Source organism: Haplochromis burtoni, unplaced genomic scaffold, assembly GCF_018398535.1.
Source record: "Haplochromis burtoni strain Fernald_Lab_line unplaced genomic scaffold, NCSU_Asbu1 Contig_25, whole genome shotgun sequence".
NCBI lineage: Eukaryota > Metazoa > Chordata > Actinopteri > Cichliformes > Cichlidae > Haplochromis > Haplochromis burtoni.
In genome coordinates, this window is record NW_024582386.1 from 811,096 (window position 1) to 838,351 (window position 27,256).

At 39.1% G+C, this 27,256-nt stretch overlaps 1 protein-coding gene across 7 annotated transcripts in view; it reads left to right on the forward strand.

The window, feature by feature from the left end:
- Positions 1–27,256, forward strand: part of csmd3b (CUB and Sushi multiple domains 3b) — a 395,380-nt gene that overhangs the window by 261,273 nt on the left and 106,851 nt on the right. For 5 of the 7 annotated variants that reach the window (XM_014332163.2, XM_014332164.2, XM_014332165.2 and 2 more), the window contains exons 7-12: positions 1,149–1,226; positions 5,135–5,222; positions 5,376–5,500; positions 16,323–16,444; positions 24,898–25,001; positions 25,925–26,037. In XM_014332163.2, the coding sequence (XP_014187649.1) occupies positions 1,149–1,226; positions 5,135–5,222; positions 5,376–5,500; positions 16,323–16,444; positions 24,898–25,001; positions 25,925–26,037 (630 nt within the window). The remainder of the gene's footprint in view (positions 1–1,148; positions 1,227–5,134; positions 5,223–5,375; positions 5,501–16,322; positions 16,445–24,897; positions 25,002–25,924; positions 26,038–27,256) is intronic. The other 2 variants (XM_014332166.2, XM_042218901.1) reach the window with 1 other exon arrangement.

The window sequence follows — 27,256 nt, forward strand, 5'->3', positions numbered from 1 at the left end:
TTGACCTGCTGGTAAGGTAACACAATATTACACCCCTGGAGCATTAATCAGTATGGACAACACGGGCATGTATCACTGACGCATGATATGTTCATGTATCTACATAGAGAATAATGTTGGGGTTATTGCTGACATAAAATACACATGATGTAATAGAACTGCTTTTATTATAATAGCAGTGATATATGTGCGTATGTGTAATCGTTGTACAGTATAGCATTCGGATAATTGTTGAACATTAACTCATTCGCCATTTGTCATCCTTCAGTGGATCAGTCAAGTCTTAATGACAGCAATATCTGTCAGCCGCTTTATCAGACATTCATTAAAGTGATTTGTCACTGTACTTTGTCATTCAGGACAAGATATATTTGTGTTTTCATTATTTATGTTGATAATGTGTTCATTTATTTTAACAAAATTAGATTAGCGTAGTGTTTTGATTTTTTTTACTATTTTATAAAATCACTTATTAACCCTTTAATTTAGCGTCTATACCTTGTAATCATATGTTCTAAACTGTACTAATGCATATGCACAACATCGCCAACCTTGCAATCGAATGATGTCACCAGTGTTAGAAAACAGAGCTCATGCCGACAGGGATCCCTCAGTTTGTTCCTTCTTGTCTGGGAGTTACTCTGATTAAAGGAACCATCTATTTTGTAACGTGCCATTATCGGAATGCTTTGATTACAGAGCTGCATCATTGTCCTTTTGATTAAAGCTGCAATTTTCCTTTACCAGCTTTTGTTCAAAATATGATGGGGCTTCCGACAAAAACAACCTCACTTCTGATGTGTATGTCTGAGTGACAGAGAGAGAGAGAAAGATTAAGCTTCTTATGAACAAAAAATCCTGAATGGTGCTTTTGTTGAACCCATTTCTCCAACTTTCTTTCCCCTTTCGGCTTCTCGCCTTCTCTGTGCCCCCTTAGCTGTGTGTTTCCACCATTTTTTCAAGTTTACTTTGCATTTGTAACTTTCTTTTCTGCTCTGCTCTTCTCTCTCTCAGTTTTGTGAGGGAGAAGAATCTGCCATTTAAAAGAAAGAAAAAAATCCTTTTTTAGGTCAAATTTTTTTTTTTCCCACTTTATCCAATCTGTTCTGATTTTCCTTCTCTTTTCTGTTTTCTGTTCTCCTCTGCAGTGAAGCGATCAGTAGATTTTAAATCGCGGGGCGTTAAATTATTCCCTGGCAAAGACTCCACCAACAAGTTTTCAATATGTGAGTTCACATCTTAATGTCCCTTTGGCTAATGAACTAACTTGCAATGGCTTGGTTAGCTTGGACTGGCTTTTTTATGTTTGTTTTTTAATTTGGTTTTACTTTTGTTAAGTTTGTCTCTTAATAAGGGCTATTATGTTCAACACATTTGTGCTTCTTATTATTCGTAATACAAAATTAATGGTGTTTCTTATTTATTAAATGACATTTGATTGCAACAATTTACAAAAGCATAATGCTGAAATTGACCCCTGATGTGAAAATGAGATCTTTTTAAACTCACAAATGTGTTGGAAAGCCTTTACGAGAGCCATGCTTTTGTGACTGCTGCGTGTTTTTGTTGTTTGATATTTTGTATATGCATTTTGGTCATGCTGTCCCACTTCTTCATTGCTTGCTTTGATATAGTTAATCATTGCTTGTTCTGATAAGTTTAATCATGGTTTGTTTTGGTCTTGCTTTAGGCTCAAGGAATGTGAATCAGCTGTAGTTAATATTGTTTACCGCCCACTCCTGCCTTCTCTTCCTCTTCCTCTTCTCTTCTCTTCTCTTCTCTTCTCTTCTCTTCTCTTCTCTTCTCTTCTCTTCTCTCACAGCCTGCAAACCTTTATAAATGAATCATTGAGGTCTCAAGCCCATTGTTGGGTTTATAAAAAATCTCCCAAGACAATTTCATGTATTTCTGCACTTTATAAAATATATTATGTCATGATGTGTGATGATTTGGTAGAAAGGTAAACTGCCATTACATATTGCAGTCTATATCTAGAACCTTTCCAAAATAACAAGGATGCACTCATAATAAGTATAAGAGCTTCCCTGTTAATGTAGTGCACTTGTTTGGTGGGCAACCACAGTTCCTTCTGACTTGAAATACCCACATATAAGAATAAGTCACCTTGGAAACTAACACAATAGGCATCCCGAAGGGAACTATGGTTCCTTTGTCATTTCATCCACTGTAATACCAATTTGGCTACATGATTACATTTTTCTTTGCAATTATAACTTTCAACATTCTATGTATATGCACAAAAAGCAGAGCTATTACCAGCAAATAGAGCTCACTTTTCAACATTTAACTTGATACATAGATTTATGTCTTATGTAGGTCCAACTTTCTTTCACACTTCTTTACTATAGCGTCTCTATTCGGTCATCTCACATCACACACGTACGCACAGACATTATGCAACTCTTTGAAGGTTAGTTATCTGTGTGCTATAATGGTGTTGATGGTTATATACTTTTATGTTTGCCACCTAGTCTAAACACCCCGCATGGAGTCACAAATATGCAGATGAAGGTTCAAAGTCATGCATTTTTTTGCACACTATAAGGACATGAGAAGATAAGTGCACATAAGTCTTAATACGAGAGCGAGAGACTAATACCGTACGTGCAAAAACACCAAGATGATGGCCTTGCTTCTTGTTAATTAGTTTGCATGAGTGATAATTATGAATTTTTAAAGATCACTGATTTTTTTTTGCTCGTTTTCCTTATTTGCTTGCGTTTATGTGATTGTATGTTTGTGTGTAATTGCCTTAAATACTGTATGAGCTGATGGGGAGGCGATGTTCTGAGCTAGGCGCAGCGTGGTGGCTCGGCACATCGCGGATCCATCAGTTTCCTTGACAGGTTGGAGAGCCATGGTCGAGGTTTGATTCTACACATATGAATGTGTACTGTATGTTAATTAGTCTGGCTCTGACTGGTTCAGATGCTAATTTGTTCTTCTCTAACTGGTTTAACTCGTCACTGAAGCATAAAGCCTGTCTGTGTGTCAGTCTGTGCCCATGTACACATGCGTGTGCGCTTAGATGTGGTTCTGTATATGTGCATGTATGTATATGTTTGTGGGTTCACTTTTGTGGGCTTTGTGTGTTTGTCTGTGTGTACACAGAACTGATACTGTAACCAGTCCCTCTGTTGTACTGTTAATAGTCCAGATGGTCAAATTAGCCGCTCCAACAAAGCAACAAAGTATCTACTCTAACAAATCCACACACACAGAGCTGCACACCAACCACCTGCTGGGTTTGTTGATACAGACTACACATGTACATACATGTTAGCCAGATAGCCCAGACAGCCTGGGTGGGAAGGTGTTTATGTGAAAACAGAAATGGGCAGTATTATCACTTGGCCAGTGTTTGTCACACCTAATTGGGTTGTCTGGCTTTTGCGGGGGGGTTAAGATAAGAGAAAAGTTTGTTTTGTTTTGTTTTTTTTATCAGTTTTCACCAGCAATTGTCTTACAACAAGAGTCAGTGCAGAACACTAAAAAATAACCAGAAAGTATCTTAAACAACGTGGCAAGGGAGTTTTAATTCCAAAACAGTGAGACTAGTTGACTTCGTAAGCGTTCTTGAGTAAAAAAAACTTGTTTAAATTTCTTGCAAATTCAGGACGTTTTCTTTTTTTTAACCTGTGTTCATTGCAAAGAGCCTTTCTTTAGATGAGGGGGACGCTGACTAATTAGAGCAGCAAAACCTATACACATAAATAAAATACAAAACCAAAACATGCAAAGTTAAAAAAAGATAATCATTTTGATATTATATTCATCATCCAAATAGCACAAATAGAATTATGTTCTTGCACTCGTAATTTAATCATCCTAATGAAATTAGTAATCAAGAGAACAGTGCCGCACTGTTGTCTACTCTATGCTTTAAAAATAAACTGATTATTATACCACACTAAACTATTATTCCCTCTAAATTGAATATCACTCCTTGCATTTGAATATCAAAATACACCACGGGCTGTTTTATTTGCTCTATAGCCGAAATAAATAAGCACACCAGGCTGATTTCTGCCTCTAGTAATATTCTGCTGACACTAGACATTAGGAAAGGATGACAGACTGGGAAGAAGCAGAAGAAAAAAACTCAAAAATCCTCAGAGGGGCCTAATTCTGTATTCACTGGTCTGAATGAAAAACTGTGAGAAACTCGAGGGTAATTTAAATAAGTTTACCCTCACCCAGATCTCATTAAGGAAATATCCTCTCACGTGGGTCGAAATAGAACATCAATGGAATGCAGCTCATTAAGATACCGTATTACTACTAATACTTTTTGCTTTGCTGCGATGTACCAGAAACGGCTCTGTGGCACGTGGTGCGTCCCTTATTTTGGGACAGAAAAAACAGCAGTGTTTCATTTAAAAAAAGTAAAACTGTTGCTGCACAAAGAAGAAGGTCTAAACGGTCTGCTATGAGGTTATTTTATCCATAGATGGGGGCAAAGGGGACAGACCGAAAGACAAAAGCAAAATGATTAAAAAAACAGAAGAAAAACAGTACAACAGCAGTCTTATAATTAAAGAGAGATACTGAGTAAAGATTCATCCTGTCAGATCCACGTTTGTCCTGATGTTGCAGTCTGAAAGTGTTTGTGCAGTCCTGTCTGTTGTCTCTGTTCTACCTCTGTGATGTTTGGAGGGTTACTGTCAAGATTAGCTCGTCTGTGAGAGAATTAAGATCGTGTCTGGAGTGCTGTGTCATCCTTTACAGCCCACCCCACCATCTAGCCTGTCTGTTAGGCTATCTCCTGGTCGAACTTTTTTTTTCTTTCGCTGCTGATTGTAAAGCGAATGAGTGATAAAGCAGGCAGATTTCCTAAGCTAAAACTAAAGGCACCCTCACATCTGTCATTCAGAGGAATGACAGATGCGAGGGCGCATTGAAGCAGTACCATGTTGATTTGATGGTAAATTTCGAATTACAGTGTATTTATGTGAGCATAAAAATGAGTTTCATAATGTATAGCAGTCAGAAAACTAAACCTTTACTTCAGAGAAAGATTGCTCGTGGAATCCAGTGAACCAAATACTTCTTCTGTCTGTCTTCAACTAAACCGTGTTTCCTCGGCTCTCCACCTGTCTGTCTCTCTGTGTAGTAAATGAAGGTGGTGTGAGACAGGCTTCTAACTCCTGCCCAGACCCAGGAGAGCCAGAGAATGGAAAACGCCATGGCAATGACTTCAGGTACAATTGAAAAACACTGGCGTAGTTGCTTTTTAACAGAAATGCACAAATGCACATCTGTACAGAATCTTTGCAGCATAAACATTTTATACCTGTGTTTCTTTTTTTCTTACACTATGTTATGTGTGGGTTTTTTTTTTTCATTTTGCATAGCATTGGGAGTGTGGTGCACTTTAGCTGCGGAGAAGACTATGTTCTACAGGGCAGCAAAAGTATCAGCTGCCAGAGAGTAGCAGAAGTGTTTGCAGCATGGAGTGACCACAGACCTGTCTGCAAAGGTAAGAAATGCCTTCCTTGTGTACCCACACCAGCATATACATCACAGGCACACATACAGAAATCTGCTGTAATCACAAATATGAAATATGAAACCTGCTAACTGTCCATGGGTGACTCCATGTGCATGTGTAACTGTGGTCAGTCAGTTACCTTGGCTTATCATCAGTTTGAGTTGAACAGGGCTGGGTTTACAGTGGAACGAAAATCCCATTACTGTTTCAAGCCGTTAGCTATAAAATTATGAAACAAAACAAAGTATAATCCAATGTTTGCAGTGTAGCGACTCAGTAACATGCTACGGCTGTATGCTTTCATCAGGGGAGCTATGATAGTGATTATTTAGGACCTCAAATGAAGTAAACACAGTAGGGTGTAAACACTCCTCTACACAAGCACCAGATTTGATCTTAATTAAAATAGCACACAAATGAAAAAACACAATTACCACTACAATTTATTTTTAGGTGACACAAGTTATGCAATCACTCTGCATATGGTTACATAAGTGACTACAGACTTTAATCATTGACCTCATTGAGAATGTTTGATTTTCTTTTTCTGGATTTTTTTTTAACATTTGCTACTGTTATAGATTCATACTTACAACACACACACACACACGCGCGCACACAAAGACGGAAAGAGGGAGACAGAGAGAGAGGGCGTCTGTCATGTTAAATGCCAAAGTCGTTTGTCATGTCTTCCTTCACTTGGCTTCAGTCCGTGGCTGGAGACACATACTTTAACATAAAAACCAATATTCTCTGGGCATGGGTCCGTGTGTGTGTGCGGGTGTGCGTGGGCATGCATGTGTGTGTGAGAGTGGAATATTTGAACCTCTAGCTAATAATTACTAACATACAGACACAAAAGGAACTAAGAAGTGGGGGCAGAGAAATCGAAAAAGTGAAGAAAGAGGGTAGAGAGACGCTGGAAAATGTCACACCTACTTTAGGCTGAAATCACAGTCTCGCTGGAATTAAAACTGACTGAATCCAACATAAAAAGCAACATATGAACAACAGTTACATTTTGGGCAAAAGGTGAGTTGCACTGTAGCGTTCAGGAGGGATGAAGTGTCTTGCTCAGAGATACCTGAGCAGGACCTCCAGGTGTTAGCCAGCTGTTGGTCGTGGTCTCTTGCCCGCTGGTCACCATATGACCTCGTGCCTCGACTTTAGCCTCAGGTTTCTCTTGTGAACCAAACACGGGAAGTGACCATCATTAAGGTTTTTGGTACTGTGTGAGCACAGATCCTTTTTAAGCAGGTAGAATATATCATGTATAACTTGTTGGTTCCCACCAATCAGCCTTATTACCATCTAACCCATTTTTAGAGATATTACAGTGCTAATACCTTTTGATTGGCTCTTTATCATCATTAATAGCTAACAGGGAGTCATTATCACTAAATATTTTATAATGAGCAATTAAATACAGCTACTGACATTAAGCCAATCAAGCCTTACATTTACCTGGATGTGATGAGGGGCTAAAGTCTCCCCAAAGGATGACTGCCAATGACATTTAAGTCACTGGTGTTGTCCCTCGGAGCAGTGAGTGGTTAAATGGGATGACCTCTATCACTGGGAAACAGAGCCATTCGTCAGCAGGGATATTTGCAGGAAAAGCGTGTGGGCAGAGTGAGACATTTCCGCAGAGCTGCTGTAACTTCAGAGCAGCAGGTGTGCATTGTTAAAGCTCTGGTGGGTATAATACACAGTAAAAAAAAGAAGAAGAAGAAGAAGAAGAAAAGAAATACAGAAAAAAACAACCATGAACAACTTTTTGACAAAGCCGTGACAGAGTGCACCATCCTGTTTCGTTGCTGTTGCTAAGTAACTAGTCAATTTTTTTGCCAGCTGATCTTTGTTGTTTTAAGTGTTTCACAATGGAGGGCACTGTTACTCCAACATTGTCCCCACCTATAAGCTGTTTAAAAGCAGTTCTTGCCACCTTATGTTCAGAGGCCAACAATAGGAACAGTTATATTTAATGTTCACATTATGTCTGACAAATGTACCTTTATTAATCATAGGTGATACTGAATGACCCTCTACCTGTGCTGATTGTGACTGTAATATTGTTAAAAATGGGTGGCAGAACTTTTCTGTGACACTACTCCTCCCAGTACCGCTGTGCGTAACTGTTATCCAGCGTGTGTCTCTCCGGCATTGCTGAAGCAGTGAAACAGAAAGGCGTCCATCTTCAAAAGTTCCGTAAATCCGAGAAAAACCCACAGTGAGGTTGTTTGAAGGACAAAGTGCGTGTAATACGAGAATCACATCTTTCTGACAACAATGCTGAGGCTTATTTTGAGCTATATGCCAGGATCACAGGAAATAAAAACCAGAAAACATTAACCACAATACTCTGCAACTGTAAACATGGTACATATACATTAAAAGCTTTTGATGGCTTAGCTGAAAAGCAGGCAGAAGAATGTAGAGACTTCTGCTCCATCTATAAAGCTATTCAAAAAAGAATCCCTCACAGACAAAAATCTAATATTGAAATTCTGAACCTTTCTCGCTTGCCTTAAAGGCGAAGGCAGGTTCATCTTGAGCTAATAGACTGAGAGCAGAATCGCCTTTTCTGTTGTCTAGAAGTGGTCTGTTACTATCATCATCATTTGATGCCTTTTTCTTTTCTACCTTTGGAAAACTCCTTTTTTAACAGTCAGTAGCAGTGCAGCAGTAGGTGCTATATCAAAGAATACGGGGATTCTTCGGGCCTGTTACACTGAATACAAGTTCATGTGTGACTGCTTCATTTTGGTTCAGTTTTAGTTCTGGTGGAAATGTTTTCTCCCTGTCTTCACCTCCAACCAGATGGCTGCCCCTGTCTAGGCCTGTTTCTTCCTGAGGTTTCTTCCTCTTAAAAGGGAATTTTTTCTTCCCACGGCTGCCAATGACCTGGTCATAGGTGGACATATGATTGTTGGGGTTTTCTCTGTGCTATTGTAGGGTCTTACCTCACAATACAAAGCACCTTGAGGCAGCTGTTGTTGGTGCTATATAAATTACAAAGTGGCAAGAGGATCAGGAGGAGGAGCTCGAGTGGGTCTGCATGCGTTAATAAAAGGGCTACTATGACAACAGCTGTAGTGATGATGTGTTTTTTAGGTGATGGTTGTCAAGCTATAGACAATCAGCTTACTTTATTTTGTGCATCATTTGTTTCTAATTGAAATTCTTTATCCTTCGTGGTGAGAAAAAAAATTGTTACAGTGTTACAACTTCAGTAACATTATACAATGAACAATGTTTTTTATTGCAGCCAATCAAATTGAGGATAGTACGGGCTGGCCACAAAGTCAAGCACAGCCCAGCTGATTACAGCTGATTTCACCGCCTGTGGCATTAGCAAGCCGCTTTGCAACCCACATCCACCAGAACCACTCATTTCAGTCTTGAATTTGTCTTAATGAGTGTCACATCTGCTCTGTTACGGACCAGGAGATCTTTCTGCTGCTCTCGCTGCATCCAGCTTTGTAAATATGTGCGTAGAATGGCAAGGAGGTCCCAGAACAGAGCCATCCAGCTAAATATAAACTACTGCAGATGGAAATAACAATCTTGTTTTTACTACAGTGCGCCTAAGTGGACTATATTTCTCTGTAGTAAAGTGAATACTCCAAACAACTGTGTAAACATGCAATTTGTGTGAGTTACAACTCCAGCAGAAAATCATCGAAAATTGAGTTCATATTCTGTTAAACAAATTAATCTGTTAGGTTACCAACAGTGTTTGAAGAGATTCTCTGAGGTGGTGGAAATTCCAATTAAATATTATTAAAAAATGCACAAGCCAACCAAAAAATCAGGCTCCAAATATATAAACACCACCCTGCACTGCTCTCCACTTTGGCGCCAGTGCATTCATTTTAATCCACACAATTATGAAACAGATGCAGGCGCAAAAATTTGTACTTGATCCCAATGAAAATGGCCCTATGCCTCTGTTTGCACCTCCGCTGGCAAAGGAGAGTTCAACAGGTAAGCAAGTAAACATTTGAACCTCACGGAGAAAAGTGTCCCTCTTTAGGTTACTTTATTTCATTGTGTTGAACAAAACGGTGTGAGATAAGGGCCGTGTTTAACTGAACACAGCTCAGATTTGACCTTTACAGCCAACCAGCCAATAGCTAAAGTGGAAACTCATGAATAACATTGAGAGAGGCAATCTGTCAGGAAGCATCAAGCCAGCTGACTTATTAAAGGGTCACTCCTGTCAAACACTTAAATACAGCTAAATGTCTCTTTTGGAACATTATGTGGAAAATAAAGTGGTTGCAGAAATCTGCTCTCAGTATACCAACAGTATAACCACCAGAAAGAGGTTGATAGATATATATTTTTAGAAAAACAACAACTGCAAGATGGACACAGAACAGTAATCAGTTTATTAGATACAACAGAACAAATACAAAACCAAATAAAAAAAAAGTATAAAATAAGCCATCAAACTGCAATGTCCCTCTGTCCACCACTTTATGAGAGAAAGAGAGAGAAAGACTGAGAGAAAGAGGGAGTCGGTCCATGTGGCACCTTGATTAATGGACAGATGGCAAGGCCACTGAGCCAACTCTTTCTCTCTGTCTCTGTGTGTGTGAACTCCAGGGGTGTTCAGTTGATCTGCCTGAATATACTGACTCAATGAAGGGTGCTATATATCAGCTGGATAGACACAGACTCACATGCGCATATGTTGATTTCCAATAATAGAGAAGAAAAGGGGAGAAACCGTAATGCGCAGGCATTGCTCTGTATGTGTGTGTGTTTTTTTCCGTGTGCGTTAGTGTCTGTGTGTCTACCCAATTTTTTGTGTGTGTACCCATTAAAGCTCCAACCAGAACGAGGGCCAGTGGAACACTGTGTTCCAGCTTAATGATGTCATCAATCATTGTCTGTGTCCATTGGTCAATCTATCTGCTCCTGTAGACAGCCTGTTAAAAGAGTCAGTTTGACCATCCTGCAGAAACTTCTGATCTCCAATCTGACACAAACCTGATACAGATACAACTTTTAAAAAAATCGAATTTATACTCAAACTTGATAGATTTCTTAGTTGAGTAAAAAAAGTTTTTCCCTTTTTTCAATAAGAAAATGGCCCTGATTCTTTCCATGAAAAACTATTTAGAAGTTTGTTTTAGATTACCTGTGTCCTTGGTCAACTATGTCAACAATTAATCAAGTCACATTTATTTACCAAGAAATTAACTTTAGTCAGGATGTTTCCTCAGTTATCATAATCTAAGTTGTAATCTTTACCTCATTATTAGGAAAAATTGAACTGTCGTGAATCTGTTCAGCTTTTCTTAACATACTTAGCTCAGTATCAAATACTGGCAGTGGTAATTTGGATTTTAGGCCTAGATAACAGTCAATGACCTTGGACAAATGTGTATTGTCCATTTGGTTGGCAAATGGTTGTTGGAGGTTGCTGGCTGCCGATAGGTGAAACTGGTCACAAGAGTGCAATGCACCAAAAACTACCATGCCATTGCTTTGGACACTAACAGATTCCTGCAGTTATGTTTTGTCATGTTTTGCATGGAAGGTGCCAACTTGTCAGTAACGATTCGCTAACTACTTGATGAGCATTAGTGAATCCTGAAAAAGTGTTACACGAACCAGTTCACTTTCATAGTAAAAGTTGTGCCTTACCGCTGCAACCAGCATGTTTCAAAATCTCTATTTCGCACTAGCTATAGTTTTAATGTCTCTCCACAACCATTGGCATGTGTTTACAGACAGTTAGATATATTTTAATGTAAACTACAGGCAACCATTTAAATCTGCCAGCAACCAAAGTAATCACAAGTTTTTCAGTATTACCTCTTTTTGTTCACTCTTTGCATTCTTTGCTTGTCGAGATTAAAGGGACCTACAAAGACTGACAACAGCATCGCAACCTTCACTTAATGACTTGTTAAATGTTTAATGCTGCAGGCAGCTGATGTCATGGGGATACTGTCTTTTTACTGACAACAAGTCTTGAGGCAACCGCAATAGCTCACAGGTAGAACACAGGTAAGACGCTCGTAAGCAATTTATGATGGACAGCGACTGGTTCCTGAGATCAAAGCTCAGTGTCCTTTGGTACTCCATAGCAAAAAGTTTACTTTAAACTGCCTGTGCACAATATGTAAGGCAAACTAATAGAAATTTAATGGTAAAGGTATAATTGTAAAAAAAAATAAAAAAAAATCTGATTTGATATCTGATTGCATTTTCTGTGTGACTTGTCTCTCATCCACTGTTATGAAACGGCTGTGTGCAGGCAGGAAAAGGACCCAAAGTGCAGACTCCGGAGACAGACGTGAACTCAAAAGGGCACCAAAACTAGGAATACAAAATACACTTACACAGACAGAACACACCGCAAGATAAGGGTAGATTGCAACACGGACACAGAGAAACACGGGGCTTAAATACACAGAGGAGCAATCAGGGAATGGGTAACAGGAGGGAAACACAGCTGGGGCAAATCAGGCCTAACGAGACAAAGGAAGCACAACCAGACGCATTTACATGAGACACGGACTTTCAAAGTAAAACAGGAAACATAACAGGGACTGAACTTACAGACAGACTCACAGGCAGGCACTACAGAGGGAACAGAGACGTGGGACCAGGGCAGACACAGACACGGAGATATAGCCGACAGGGGAGACAGCAACTAAGGATTACACAGAGACATAAACCATAAGACAGAACTCTAACAAAGAAACCAAAGACTAGAAATGATAAATAATATAATAGACTCAAAAACCCTGGGTCAACGACCCAGGCATCCTAACATCCACTGCTCTTTATGCTGTCTGAGGTGCAGTGAGGTAGAGGGCCAGGCAGATAATTTGGAACTCTTAAGGGTTAAGTGTCCTTGGTATGCTTCAGCAGGTATAGCAGTATGGATGATTGAAGCTAAGCTTCCACTGTGGGGACGATTCACTAACCACAAAGGCCACCCTGCTGAGAAAGCAGAGTTATAGACCTTGAGTGTAAGGCAAATCAGTCTGGAGGAAGCTCTTTTGAGCCAAAATATTGTGAAGCTAAACAGTATTAAAATTCAAAAACATTCTCAGAGCAATGTTCCCAGTGCTTATGGAGTGCGTCAGTTATGCTCTGAATCCATAAAACAAAACTTTGGAGAGATGTTTGCAAGGGCGTTGGAGCTACACTATGGACTTTGGCAATGTGTTTCTTGCCTGGAACACCATTTAATTTTGGTTCACATCCCAGTGGTTTATGTGGGTAAGCGTGTTTGTCTAAGTGTGATAGAGTGAGAGACAGAAAAAGAGAGGGAGAGTCCTGGGGGATTCTGCTTGATCTGAAAATATAAAAACAAAGTGTATATGTTGTTACACACACACACTCCGTACTATTCCTGCCTAAAGCATTTACTTAACCACGCTCTTGATTTCAGCAATACGCATTTATCATCACTTTTTTCTTCTTTTTAATTTGATCTGCAGTTCATTATCGCTTCAATGATAGTGTGGCTCTTTTGGCTTTAAACCCTGTATACTGTGTGCCAACATAAATAATTATGAGAGGAAGAGAAAGCGATACAGAGAAACACAGAGACAGACGTTCAACTTACACACACTGACAGGCATTACAATTGTGCTATTATAAATACATGTCAAATGTCTTCAATCCAGCATACTGTGTGTATGTTAACAGTGGGTCAAATGACATATATGTTTTCTAAATAATGAAACATTTGAAATTAAAAACCCAGATATAGAAACCAGTTCTGTAACTTCACGAGGTTTTAGCCACCTTAAGCTCAGACACACTGGCGGGTGATATGGTTTCTGTTTGCCAGGAATTTAATTAGATTTCTGATGGCTTGCTAAAACTGTTTTGCATAAAAATATATGAATATGTATAAATAGAAATTTGTATTTAAAATAAAATGATTTTTCACACCTATATTCTACAAAACTGACTCCAGATCCGAAAGCTAAGATGTCAACCTCATACACACATATGCTGCAATGGTTTCCACTGCCCATTTCTCACCTGTGGATCCAAAACTCTGGGTGCAGACCTACATCAAAGCAGCCATTCTGGCACAAAATAGCAGGTAAACACAGGTGTTAGTAATTGTAATAAAGAAAGGTCATTTGTATTGTGGTACACAGTTTTAATTAATGTCATTAGCAACATCTGTGTTTACCTACTATTCCATGCAAAAATGGCTGCTTTAAAACAGGCTTATCAGATTGATTTTTATGGTTCTGTCACACAGACTTTACGGCAAAGAAAGAACCATCTTTCCCTGCTGTTAGGGAGGTATGAGGAAGAGAGCAAACACAGTTAAGGTCATCGAAATTCAGGATTGTGTTGATGTGCAAGCACAGTTAAGTAACAGTTTGCTGAGTTAGTATGTTAAATGTACAGGAATTTTCTTAATTGAGGTATTGTGAAGAAATTATTATGTCAAATATCAATTTTAGTTCTTGAAAAAATACTGTAAGTGAGTTTTTGTGAGTAACAGTATGGGTTTGTTGTTGTAGCGAGTTAAAAATCGGGGAGGAGGTGTAATTTTAATTGCTTTAAGCTCAACACTGGAAATTAGTTTTATCTACAACAGCATGTAAAATGTCTGTGATCATCATATAGGCCATATTTCAATTATTTACTAGGAACTTAACACGTGATGAGACCTTTACAAGAGTTTAGTGCAGTAGAAAATATAACAGTTGCCTCTGACAAGTAGTACAAAGTAGTATTAAATGGAAATATATATCAGCACAGCGCCCCACTGCCAGGTGAAACGTCCAAAAGACACAGGAAGGGAAAGCAAGAAAAATAGGTATGAAAGGTAATGAAGAGACACTGAGAACAAATGATAGAGCGTTATGTAAACCATGAGCTACATTCAGTGGCTCATAAGGGGACTAAGACATGAAAATAAAAGACCTGGAGAGACAGACCGAGCGAAAGACAGACAGATGCAGGCTGAGAGACAGATGGAGTTCAGCGTAAGTTATGCGATGTTAGCTCCTCTGGTAATTCTGGTGATAAGTCTCTCTGTGCGCTATTGCTATAGCAACATCATGCCCGTTTTGCTGTGGGCACGGTGATGGGCTGGCCATTCGTTCAGGACACGCTGATTGAGCTGTCAGTGCACTCGCAAACACGAGCTTACACACAAGTCTTGAGACATTCAGTTAAATCATTTCTCACGCGCAACCCTAGCGTGCACACACGTTCACAAACACACACTTTATCTCTACATATCTATCGGTGTATAAACCGCTGTGAGCTAAACACTAGAGCAGGTCAGCTGAGGATGCTATGAGAATTAGAGAAACACGAAACAACTGGGTATGGTCAGGCGGGACCCTTGCAAAGATCTCGTCGACAGTAAGACAGAGAAACATAGAAACAGAAAAGAACTATATAAGGTTGTCTCTAAGGGGTGTTGTACTTGTTCTGACACTCTCTTACAGCACTTCACGGTTGCAGTCCATTACACATACACACACACACACACACACACACACACACACACAAGCACAAAAAGACCCGTAGACAAACATGTTGTGGCTCTTATTCTTTTATTTGTCCCTTTCCTTCATTCTGACCACCGAGTTAAAGTCGGGAGTGGGCTTTTGTCTGAGAGTATTTGAAAGTTTCCATTTGTAAGGATCTATATTATCTATATATATACTCAATTATTTTGCAATGCTAGGTGCATTTGTCTCTTGTGCAGTGCGTGTCAATATAAGCTCGGCTGAATACGTACATTTGTCGCCCGCTTCTAAAATGAGACCGTCGCGTTTAAGCGTTGATGCTTATTCTTTTGTTTTAGGGGTTTGTGAGCAAGTGTGTGCGTGTGTGTGTTTGTGTTTGTGCGGCTGTTAACTGTACGTATTCTTATGGTCTGCCACTGAACAAACTAATTAAGGAACAAACGGTGCTTCAAACCAACCAGAAAATTACCTCCCAACTCTAACAGGACGACCCAAGGACAGACAGGCAGGTTCTCTATCACATCTAGTCAGAACACAAAGCCTAATAAAGGCTTAGTGGGTTTATCGAACACCTAGCATGTGTCATTTTCAACACTTCACTAAGTGTAACTTCAGCATTAGTGTTTGAGTTTGTAAGGGGTTCCAGCACAGGCACTGACTAAAATAAGAAGTAAATTTCTATGGCTCAGCAGAGAGAATCTCCACTTTACACTTTCATACCTCTGGTTGACTTTTTTCACCTCTTTTTTTTTTAGTTTCTTTTTTTTAAGACAGACTGTAATTATAACACCTGTAGTAAAGCGAAGTTGTTGACTTTCAGCAAATTGCAGGTGAATGTATCTGTCACTCAATACTACAGTTCTAGCTAATCCTGTGGTATTTCACACCCAATAGCTTCCAATTAAGCACTGTTATCCAGAGAGATGTTGCTGGCAATATCAATACCATCTATGTGACCTTCTGTTCCTCTTTCTGTACCTGTCTGCACTTGACTCATTTCTTCTTTCCCCTTTCTGTTCTTCTCTTTCCTTTCTGTCACAGTACTTCTTCCTTGCATCTCTCAGCTGTGCTAAATCCACTTTAATTGTTCTCCTCTAAACTTGAGCTGTTACCCACAATTGTTACACTTTTGCTGCAGGCTGTATCCTGAATATGTCTGGCTAAACATCACCTAAATGGTTTAATTATAAAGCTAATTGTCACTCTTTTGTTGTGTGGTGACTCAACAGCCTACAATTACTGTTGCTAAAACCAATATTAATGCTTCGGTTGCTTTTAAAACAATGACATTATGTTTTATTTTGTTTTGCTTTGTTTTCTCTCCACAGTGAAGACTTGTGGCAGTAATCTTCAGGGGCCATCAGGAACCTTTACATCTCCCAATTTCCCAATTCAATATGAGAACAACGCACAGTGTGTGTGGATAATTACTGCCTCAAATCCCAATAAGGTAAGTCTTCATTTTGATTCTATTGCTGTCAAATTCTCAAATTCAAATTTAGTGTGAAGAGAGATCAATTAATTCCAAAACACATATATCAAAGTGCATCACTGGTAGTACACAAACTCACTTTAACCATAGAGACATATTGCCTGTACATGTAGTTATAGAAAAAGTAATAAGTAAAATAGTTCCTACTTTCTAATTGTAGAGTTCATTATAAAGCAGTTTAAATCAGCAAGCACACTTGCAATACATTATTATTATGTGAAGAAGCAATACTTAGTATTGATGCTGTTTTTCTCTCTGCATACCCAAGCTAAAATTGGGGAAAACTCGTCAAGTTACAAAAGTGGAACTTGAAACCTCCAGGTTTGGTGTAATGGGGGCTTATGAAATGTTAAACAAGCAACAGCAGCACCAACACAGCCAGGAGTGATAAGTGCATGTGAGCTGAAATTCTGCCTTACTGTAAAGAATTAACACTATGCAGAAGTATGTGGAGTATTGCAGCCTAACAGCACAGCCCAAGTTTCCTTCCTGAACCAGCTTGAAGGTTTCGCTCCATTTGAATTTCATGCATTCGCTTTAATTTTAATTGATATAAATCAGCAGTTCTTACAAGCATTTACAAAGTTGGTTAAGAAGCATTTTTGCATAATTGAAATGGGTTGATAATAATTCACGTAGGAGGTGTTGTAAATTATATGCCAGTCAAAGCATGTCTGCATTTGATTCTGTGTGATTGGTTAATCCCGCAAAGGGGCAGACGATAGGTTGGAGGTTAGATGGATATCTGCCATTGGCCGCTTTATGTCCCACGAGAAATCTGATTGGTATTCAGACACGCATCCTTATTCGACTCGGGGCTCTGTTGTGACCACTCTGTCGTCAATGGCAACACCTGCGTCAGCACAATAGGGACGAACAAACACATACAAGCGTGTGCACACACACACACTTACATATATAACTGCTCAAACACACACTGCATATTGTTTTTGAGACGAACACACACACACACACACGCAGTCACTTTGTTGGTGCTCAGAACCTTTCTGTCTCTCTCTCTCCCCCCTGCTCTCACACACAGTGCTCTCTGTCACTGCCCAAGGCCTCTGGTTTATGGTCTAAAGCAATACATTCTCTGTTGAAGGCTATACTGTGTAGGTGACAGTTGAAGGCTACAACACTAAGGCCATTTGGACCCTTTGTGTTTCAGGTGTGTGTGTAAATGTGCGACACATGTTAGAGGGGTGAAAATGACTGTATATCTATTGTCTGATAAATGATAATGGATATTGCCAAACACATAAACCTAAATGAAGACGAGATGAAGCAGAAAAACATTTTGTAGCCCTTTATCTCAAAGGACTTCACAGGCCGTGCCTCGTAATGTATTGTAGTGTTCCACGCCACATCACGTACAAGCCATGCACCATCCTAAACATGTATGACGTCTTTTATCCCACTACATCATATCTGCTATATGCCATACTGAATCACAGACCACACAGAACCACAAGGTACACATGTTTTTTTTATGACACTACATCACACCAGAGGTCTTCAGGGGATTATATATTTATACAGTACGTGCCATGAAGAGACAGACATCCATTCAGAACAAACCCAATGTTTGTGCATCGAGACGTATACCACACAGACCACATTCCTGGTAAAAAAAAAGTTTTTCTTTTGCCCCAAGGAATATTAAATATTATAGGTAAATACTGTATAACAATACTGCATAGCAGAGCAATTTAAATGATTCTAAAGCTGAGGAGCCTTCAGATCATAGTACAAACTGCTGGTATCTCATCCCAAAAACAACTTTTTAATCCGGTAGATCAATTTCAAAGGCATTTAGAATTTTTTAAAAAATACAACAAGGTCTAGAAGATTTGTTTTGCCAAATAAAAGCAGGCTTCAATTTAAGGGTTCTTACAAAATTAGACATTGCCCCCTATTTTCAGAGGCTCAAAATTAATTGGAGAAACTAGCAAAATTTAAAATATAAGGATTATTTTAATACTTGGATTAAAATCATTGCTAGTCAGTGGCTGTGTGAAGCCTACAGCCAATGAACTTCACCAAATGTGATGTTTCCTCCTCTAAGATGCTCTTCTAGACCTTTACTGCAGCAATCTTCCACTGCTGCTTATGGTTTATGGGGCCTGTGGGTCTCTCTGCCTTCAGTTTTGTATTTAAGACCAGAAAAGCATGCTTTATCGGGTTGAGATCAGCCCAAGAGCTTCTTCCTTGAAAGCTCTTGAGTCAGTACTGTGGAACGCTGTCTGGACCGTTCAGCAGATTTTGGCTGAATCAGAGTAGAGAGTGTAGCATGTATCATTAGCAGCTATGCAAGCCCATACTATAATGTAGCCTCCACCATGTTTGACATGTATTGTTGTGTGGTTTCTGTTATTAGCGTTTTCATTCCTTCTCCACCATTTTTTTCTTTTTATAATCATAGATGCAGTTTACAGAGTGATCTTGATTTCACATGTCTAACGTTGTTTTTGGGGGGAGGTGGTTTCAGCCCAGGACAGGCTTAGAGAATTCTACATTCATTGACTCTAGTCTAGCCTTCTGTGGTCTTTCAGGGATTTGAATGTTGCTGAATGGGCAGGTGCACTTCTTCTTTGTAGAAATGAACTAGATTGTTAATTTGGCCACTTCTTACATTTTTTTTCCTTTGTCTCTGATGGGTTTGTTTGGCCCCAAATCTTTTTGGAGCTCGTTCGAAGACTTCCAGTGTAAAGCTACAGATACAAGTTCAACTTCAGATCTTTTACCTGCTTAATGTGTCATGGAATAATAATAATTATTATTATTATATCATTTGGCCATTAAAGCTGAAAGTCTCTTTAATCACATCTTGACTATTGGATTTAGATATTATAATATAATGTTTTGGTATTTCACAAAAAAAGGGTGTATACTGTATCTCACTGTCAAGAAAGTTGGTAATAATCTACTTTAAACATTATGTTAAAAAATTAAATAAGTAAAACACACTACCACAGTGCACAGGATATTGATCTGCAATTACTGCAGTCACTTTCTCTAGTTAAGGCTGCACTCACAGTTGGTGTTGAGCACATTTCAGTTAGTGTTTATAAGTTCCCGTTGGTTTAGGAATTCACATTCTGCATGCTTCAGATGTTTAGTGACAACAGGAAATTGCAGATCCAGAGAAGCATCTCGTTGAGTAAAAGGTAATTTACCAGTCCAAAAGCAGGCTTACATATGTCGGGCAGGTGGCAGAGGCAAGTACACAGTTGGGAACTGGCAGGTAAACAACAGGTAATGGGCAAAAATGACTGTGACAGAATGGGAGCAGTGATGATCTGGTGTACTGGCAGTAAAAATCTGTTCTCAATTAGGGAGCTGATGTGGCAACGAGGGGCAACTTAGCAAACAGGACAGTAGTAGGTTGATCTCAGTATGAGGGAAGGCAACAAAAGAACCCCAAACTCCTTAAAAGAGAGGCAGTCTGAGAATCACAAGAGCAAGAGGGTGTAGCCTGCATAACACGTTCCAAACAAGGGAATAGTCCTGTCTCTACAGCAAGAAGATCTCTTTTTTTTTTATTACTTCTATACATCTCTGCCTGTTTCAACTTGTACTCTTTCTCTCATTCATCCTGCCTCTTCCTTCTCTTTGTCTCTTTTTTACACTGCCCACTCTCCTCCTCCTTGACTCCCAGAGGCACTGTCCTCAGAATTACCCAGATTCTTCATTAAAGAGCTCAAGCTGAAACCATCAAATTACTACTGAGAAAGAGAGAATACAGCGAGTGAGGAGAGCACTTGAGGGGGAAAATCTGTTTTTCACTGTTTCCCTCCTATCTCTTTCTCCATTGCGCAAATTCACACAGATTCTCACAGAGGTGCCTTCTCATACTCTGAAGGTAAAGAGACATAGTTTCCAAAGCTCTCCCACTCTTCTTCTCTCCCGATCTTTGCAAGCCCCATTCCCTCCATCCTTCTCTGCCTATACACCACCCTCTCTCTCTCAGGTTAAGTGTTAATGGGGTTCTATAGCTCTCTGATGTTATTGCTTCATTTAGTTTTGGCAGAATGAGCCTTTAGAGCCAATTCATTCTCTCCTGTTCTCATTTAACCTTGGGGATGGTAGGACAGCATGCCCATTACTAGACTTCACTTCTTCTCTTCTCTTCTCTTCTCTTCTCTTCTCTTCTCTTCTCTTCTCTTCTCTTCTCTTCTCCTTTTCTGTATTTTCTCCATCATTTGGTTTCTCCTTCTCCTTGAATTTCCATATTCTGTGATATGAGCAAATCAAAACACTTCTTTCTTACTATCGTTTGGTCATGATACAGGAGATTGGATAAAAGTCTTTACATACTGTAGGTGCTTAGCTATCTTTTAGTCTTTTCATGACAGCTGGACACACACCTAAAACAGTAGCCTTTTACATTATAAAGTGTGTGCTAGGTTTCTGTGGCCCGATTCACATTTGCATGCACAGTCTAATGCATAACACATGGATACAAGATGACTACTGCAGCGCTGCGATGATGAATATTTAGTTAGCACCCCTATGATAAACACAAAGGAAGTGCATGCAAGGGCATTCAATTCAAAGACAGGAAGGAATTGTTTTAGGTAGATTTTCCATTAATACTGTAGGCATTAAATTCAGAAATGCCCTGCAGGCTTAAGAAAAAATCAGACATACACTGAAGCTAGTAGGCAAAGAGAAAAAGAAAACACTCCACTGGTTTTCTGTCATTAAAGAAATGGTATGCTTCTGCATCTTCCTGACGGGATGAACAGCATAGCACTTTTAAGGGCTCAGGTTAAAAATGTTAAACATTTATCATAGGAGAACAGTGATTCTAATGCTTTCTATAGTTCAGTAGTTGCATAGCAACAGTAAGGGGCAGGCACAGCCTTTCCCACTAGTTCCTGTTCAGAGTTGGTATCTGGAAAGGATGCACCTGGCAGTCCAAGCTGAAAAAAGTATAAGTAAGGGGCAAAACACTGAGTAGTCTCGGACTTTAACCATCAGTCTTCATCAGCTGCATCCCAGGTCTCATCACAATGGCACGATTTATACTGGAGAAGCACATTCAAGGGGAGCGTGTTGATCGGGGTTTATGGTAATGCTGTCACAGACAATCTTTTATCCCCCAGCCCTGTCAATGCCCGCTTTACATCACCGGCTGTGTCACTCACCAGGTGTTTCACATATTCCTAGTGTAACTATATCTTCAAAGTATCTTAAGATCTTTTATGGTATAAGTAGGGAGGAGCTTCGCTCACCTCATTGTCTCCACGACAACCAAAGGAAGTGCTTTATCAAGCAGAAATCCAATTCTGTCGCCTCATTGGCTAGAGGCCATAGACGGATAGAGGGAAGACATGCAGCAGCCAATTAGAGAGAGATAGAGAGGGTGGTAGAGAGAGAGAGAAAGAGAAAAGCGGGAGAGATAGCTAGTGAAAAGAGATCGACAGAGAGATGGATGTTTGCATGAACACCAACCAATTAGAAGAGAGGGGAAATATGTGGAGTTTTCAGCTTCATCTATCATAAACACAAACTGAGCACACTAAACGTAAAAAGGAACACACACATAAACACTGACCCTCACATTCCCACTAATGAGGTTCCAGTCGAAGCCGACTTCAGTGCAGCATTCATAGATGCATAAACGTAAGTGCATGCATGGATTCAGTGCAATGTGCTTATGGCTTAGCTGTGTTTAATGCTGTGTGAACTGTGCTGATGTGTCATTAGGACATTCTGTAAAGGACATATACAACAAGACAGAACAACTCTAATGGAATACTCCTTATAGAGTCCATTTCAGAATGAGGTATTTTCAGAAGCAAAGCTTTGTTACCTACAGCAAACTAAGCAAAAGGCATCATTTCTAGTGTTTCTGCATATCGATGCCCTTGTTGTCCTCAGCCTTCAAACTTTTTGTATCTGCTTGTTGGCCCGATTCATAGTTATTTCACCTACTTGGGATAGAAGGATTGTTTAAACCCACTCACTATACCAATTATTTGGTAGTATAGTCTCATCATTCACTTTTTTTGACTGTAAGCACTATAAAAATTGGAGGCACACACACACAGAAATATAGCATGAAAGACAATACAGTAATGACTGCTCCCAGCTTACTTCATGAGCTATCAATCTGTGAATGTTGTGTGTGGAGCACTGCAACCACGATTTCATTTTCACTTCTCTCTGGCATGCACTGAACAAGTGAAACCCACTCACTTTGAATTCTCTATGCACATTTGGATATGTTTCTTTGCTGTGCCTAGTAAGTTTCAAGATTTTTCCTTTTTATCTCAAACCTGCTGTGGAAAGCTTTTGGTAATCTCTGATCATTTAACTCAAAATATATCTATGAAGCGCTTCCATTATTTTTCCACCATTTGCATTTGATAGACCCGTACTTGTTGCTGTCAAATTAATCGTCTCCAGTGCCCATCTTCTATACTTTCAACACTGCACTAGAATGGCATCCACACGTTATTGCAGGTGCAAAAGAAAAAGGAAAAAAAACCCTTTTTCCATAAAGTTTGTAAGCTCTTGAACAGTGTTTCACTTATGGAAAGTCATTCAGCTATGTCAGCAACCATTTGCGATGTTAAAAGTGCACAACGTGACTTTTAAGTATTGTGATCATCATGATTATCCTTGTAAAAGCACGATCTGATGTTGTCTTTCTATAAAATCTGTAAAAACAGTCATATAAATGCGGCTGTTACTTCTCAGATTTGCTGCTGTGCTGAGAACCTGCTTTGAGTTCATGAGAATACAGCGATAAGTGTGTGTGAATATGGCAACTGTGTAATCAGAGCAATAGATACAGTAATCTCCACAAAGCCTGTGCCTGTCTGTTTCCGTGTGTCTGTGTGCATGCTTTCCAGAGAGATTTTAACAGGTTTGTAGGTAATGCTTTAATCCAATCTGCTGCCTCACATACTGATAAGACTGAGTCAGCACCTTGAGCAGTGGGCAGATTGTTGCTTCATCTTTGTATACACTCTTGTTTATTCCATTTCCGGTGAAATCGGGTGATGGTGCTGTTCCGCTTTCCCTGTTTTTTTGGTATATTTAGGTATGTCTACATTAGTTGTTGTCAGTCAAAAGATAACTTTACTTGCTTGTGGCAGAAGAGGTAAAGCAAGTATTAAATGGCAAAAAAATGAACCCCATAAACTAAAACAAATCAGGTGACACTAAAGGAATAGCCACTGTTTATGCTCTCTCCCTTTTCATAAATTCATAGGCTAAAGTTGCATAAAAAATGAACTGTATCCATTCAGCATGCACAGTAGTGGTGTCATGTTTCTGGTGCTTAAATTGTGTAGTGAAGGGAAAAAGAGAACTGTATTGACGTCTTAGCTAAACGTAATAAATATACAGAGTTGTTGAGCGTGCCAATATGCATGCAAATATGCTTAGTGCTAATATACCAGCATACAGGAAAATAAGATCTGTGCGATGCATTTGGTTGCCTTTGAAGTGCTCCAGCAGAATATTCATTCTGGAAAGCTGGAAATTCCTCACAAGGAGAGAAGAAGAGCAGGGCGGAGGCAGACTGAGGTTTCAGTCTTCCCCTGAGGGTCAAGTCAGAATTTTAGTTTGAAATATTCCAGCACTGTACTTTGCTAGCATCAAAGATGTGCTCATTATTACCCCCATTTCCTCTCTTCCTCTGTCCTCTCCTCTTCCATCTGCCTCCATCTTCTTCATTCTCTCTATCAACCCTCCCCCCATTCTCTCTTCTCTTTTGCCAAATGTGCTTCTCTCTGGTCTTAGATGAAACAGAAAGTGTTGGTTTAATAATTCCCGATCAGAGTTTTGAGCTGTGTGCTGCTACTCACTGCTTCAAGTGTACAGCAGAGGTGTTACTTGCAGTCTTCCCTCCTCATTGTGCGGTACTGAATGAAATCATGCCTCATTGTGTGATGCATGAATGAATTCTAATGATTCGTGTACAGTATGCTCAGGTATAACTCAGAGACTGAGATGACTTTAATGTCATCACAGGTAAAAGTCTTAACATGACAAGATACAATATGTAACCTTTTGCAACATGATTGAGCTCACGCTAGTTTTAGGACTACAAGAGTGTAGATTACATTTCTTAATGCAATTATAACCAGATCAAGATCAAATCCACCATTTTCAAAATGATTGTGGAATTTTTGAGCCAAAGGTTTTTCTGGTATAAAACTGAAATTTTAGGAAACACAGCTCAGTGCGATGACCTCCAAACTGGAATCAATAACCACGTTCCTTACTGGGTGCTGAGATTTCTGAACTTTGCTTCTTTTTCTTCTTCTTATTGTTGATTGAGTAGCCCTGATTTTAAAAAATAAAGTTATATATTACTGCTTGACTTGTGTTGGAATAATAACTCACATGAATGTGAATATGCTTGTTTTTTTCATGCATGTCAACTTTAGGTCATCCAGATCAACTTTGAAGAGTTTGACTTAGAGATTGCCTATGATACGCTAACTATTGGAGATGGAGGGGAGGTAGGAGATCCTACGACTATTCTACAGGTGTAAGTATTATACTATAAACTGACATACTTTTGCACTTGCTTTCGACATATCCAGAGATCAGTGTATATTACAGTACTTTTTTGTAATTTTAAGTGAACAGTGGTCGTCCAGGCTTTCTGAAGCTATCCCTGAAGAAATTACATGAAAGCTTGGCTAAGACAGTTCAGGCTTTGCTGAGCAATAAAGTTGCTCATGCCAAATATTTGCTTTCTGTTTGTACCTTGTGTACTGCATTCCCATGTATGTTTGCACATGTTTCAATAAATCACTGCACCTAGTTCCCATTTTACTAGCTAAAGATAAAACATCTTTGAAATCTTTCTAGAATATATCTGTATTATAAGTAAATATCACTGATATGTAGCGATACAGAGACCAGCTGTGCAAATAAGCAGCAGTGCTCTATGAGAATAATCAATGAGAAAGGTACTTTTTGTCTTTTGCTTCGTCATTTTTTATTCTGGGCTTGATACAAAGCGTCAGCGTCCACCTAACTCAGAAATGTCTATCTCTTTGGCATAAAATAATTTGATTATATAACAGAAATCAGCATTATCTACCACTGTTCTTGAATTTGTAAAATGTAGTGCCCACAAAGATAACAGTGCCAGACCTTTTACAAAGTGGGTGATTATGGTTCACTTTGTAGATGGTCACTGTTAGCTTTTGATTATAAACAGGACTGGCACTCTGAAAAAAGGTTGCATAGCATCAGAGTACTCAAAGCAATTTGCCATACTCAGGCAGGATTCTGCAAAACCAAAGCAAAGCACTGAGCTCCAGTGCAGTATGTTCCAGCAATTTGTTCAGAGAATCACTTGAGAATTTGATTATAGCTATGATTGCAATGATGAAAATGATACTTTTTTATAGTAGTAATTATGGTGACAGTGATTTAATAGCAGTGCGTTTTGTGCTCCAGCCTATCAGGTAGCTTTGTTCCTGACCTGATAGTCAGCATGACTCACCAGATGTGGCTCCACCTACAGTCAGATGAGAGTGTCGGCTCTATCGGCTTTAAAATCAACTATAAAGGTAAGTAATGAGCATGTTTTTGTTTTTGTAGGAGAGAAAAAGAGAAGGAAATTGTGTGAATTAGATGCCTTTAAATAACTTGTGAAGACATTTTCAAACTTGTCAGACTATGTGTTTGTATACCAAGGATGAGATGGCAAAAGAAACCTCAGTTTTTACTGATTTATTTTATATTGGTAATGTTGAGCACACCTGCTCCACATCAAACAGTAAAACACAGGGTGGCACCCCCTTTAATCACATGTTGTTGGTCACATTAAAAAAATATGAAGATGATATCAAGTTGATAAACTAGTAACCATTATAAATCTGTGGGTTGTACATTTTGCCCTGGCATTGCTCTTTTTATGGCTCAATAACATTTTGCATTGGATATGTTGCATGTAACACAGTGTGACTTTGCAAGTAATTTTGATATCTCATCACTTGCATCGACTCTATCACTGTTAGATTACCTGTCTATATCTGTCTGATTCTACTTATTTGATATACACATCTAATGTACTTGGATTTTGTTCTTATAGGTTTCCACTTAATTTTAAATGCATTTTATTTTTGCTTTTCTAGGCACTAACTAACGGTTCTTATGTGTCTTATGTGTTCAATCTTGACTTGTATGACTGAACAAAGGAATAACAGTTTATTTTGCAATTGAAATTTAAATTCATTGGCAATAAATCCTAGAATTTCTCACTCATTCAGTACACCCAGGGGTTTTACTGCTCAGCAGCTTGTGTTTTGATAAGCTAACAAATACCTAATGAGGGGATCTTAAATCAGTCGACAGATGACTTGTGTCTTTGTGGATGGCTTCAAAAGTAGTCTGAGTGCGTCTTAGCTCTCAACATTATCATCCAAGTTTTGAGGGTATTATAGTCTGAGGATGATCCTGATGCTTCGAACATCCCGGGATGATATCAGGTTAGATTTCTGTGGGAGTTTTGTCTTCATTTTTCACTATGCTGTGCAGTGGAAATTTTATTTCTGTCAAAATTCCAAAAAAGTTGAAAAGTTTGGCTTCTTGAGATGTCTCATTGTTAATCCCTTTAAGCGATGACTTATCTTGATCAAACAGAACATCTTTGTAGATGCATTGGTCTGCTTTAAAAATAAATGCTTGTCTAGCAACGCATGACCTTCTTCTTAATATCAGTTAGGAACAAAGTGTTTTTCTGTTCTGTCGAATCAGCTCCTGCCAAACTAAAAATATTAACCTTTC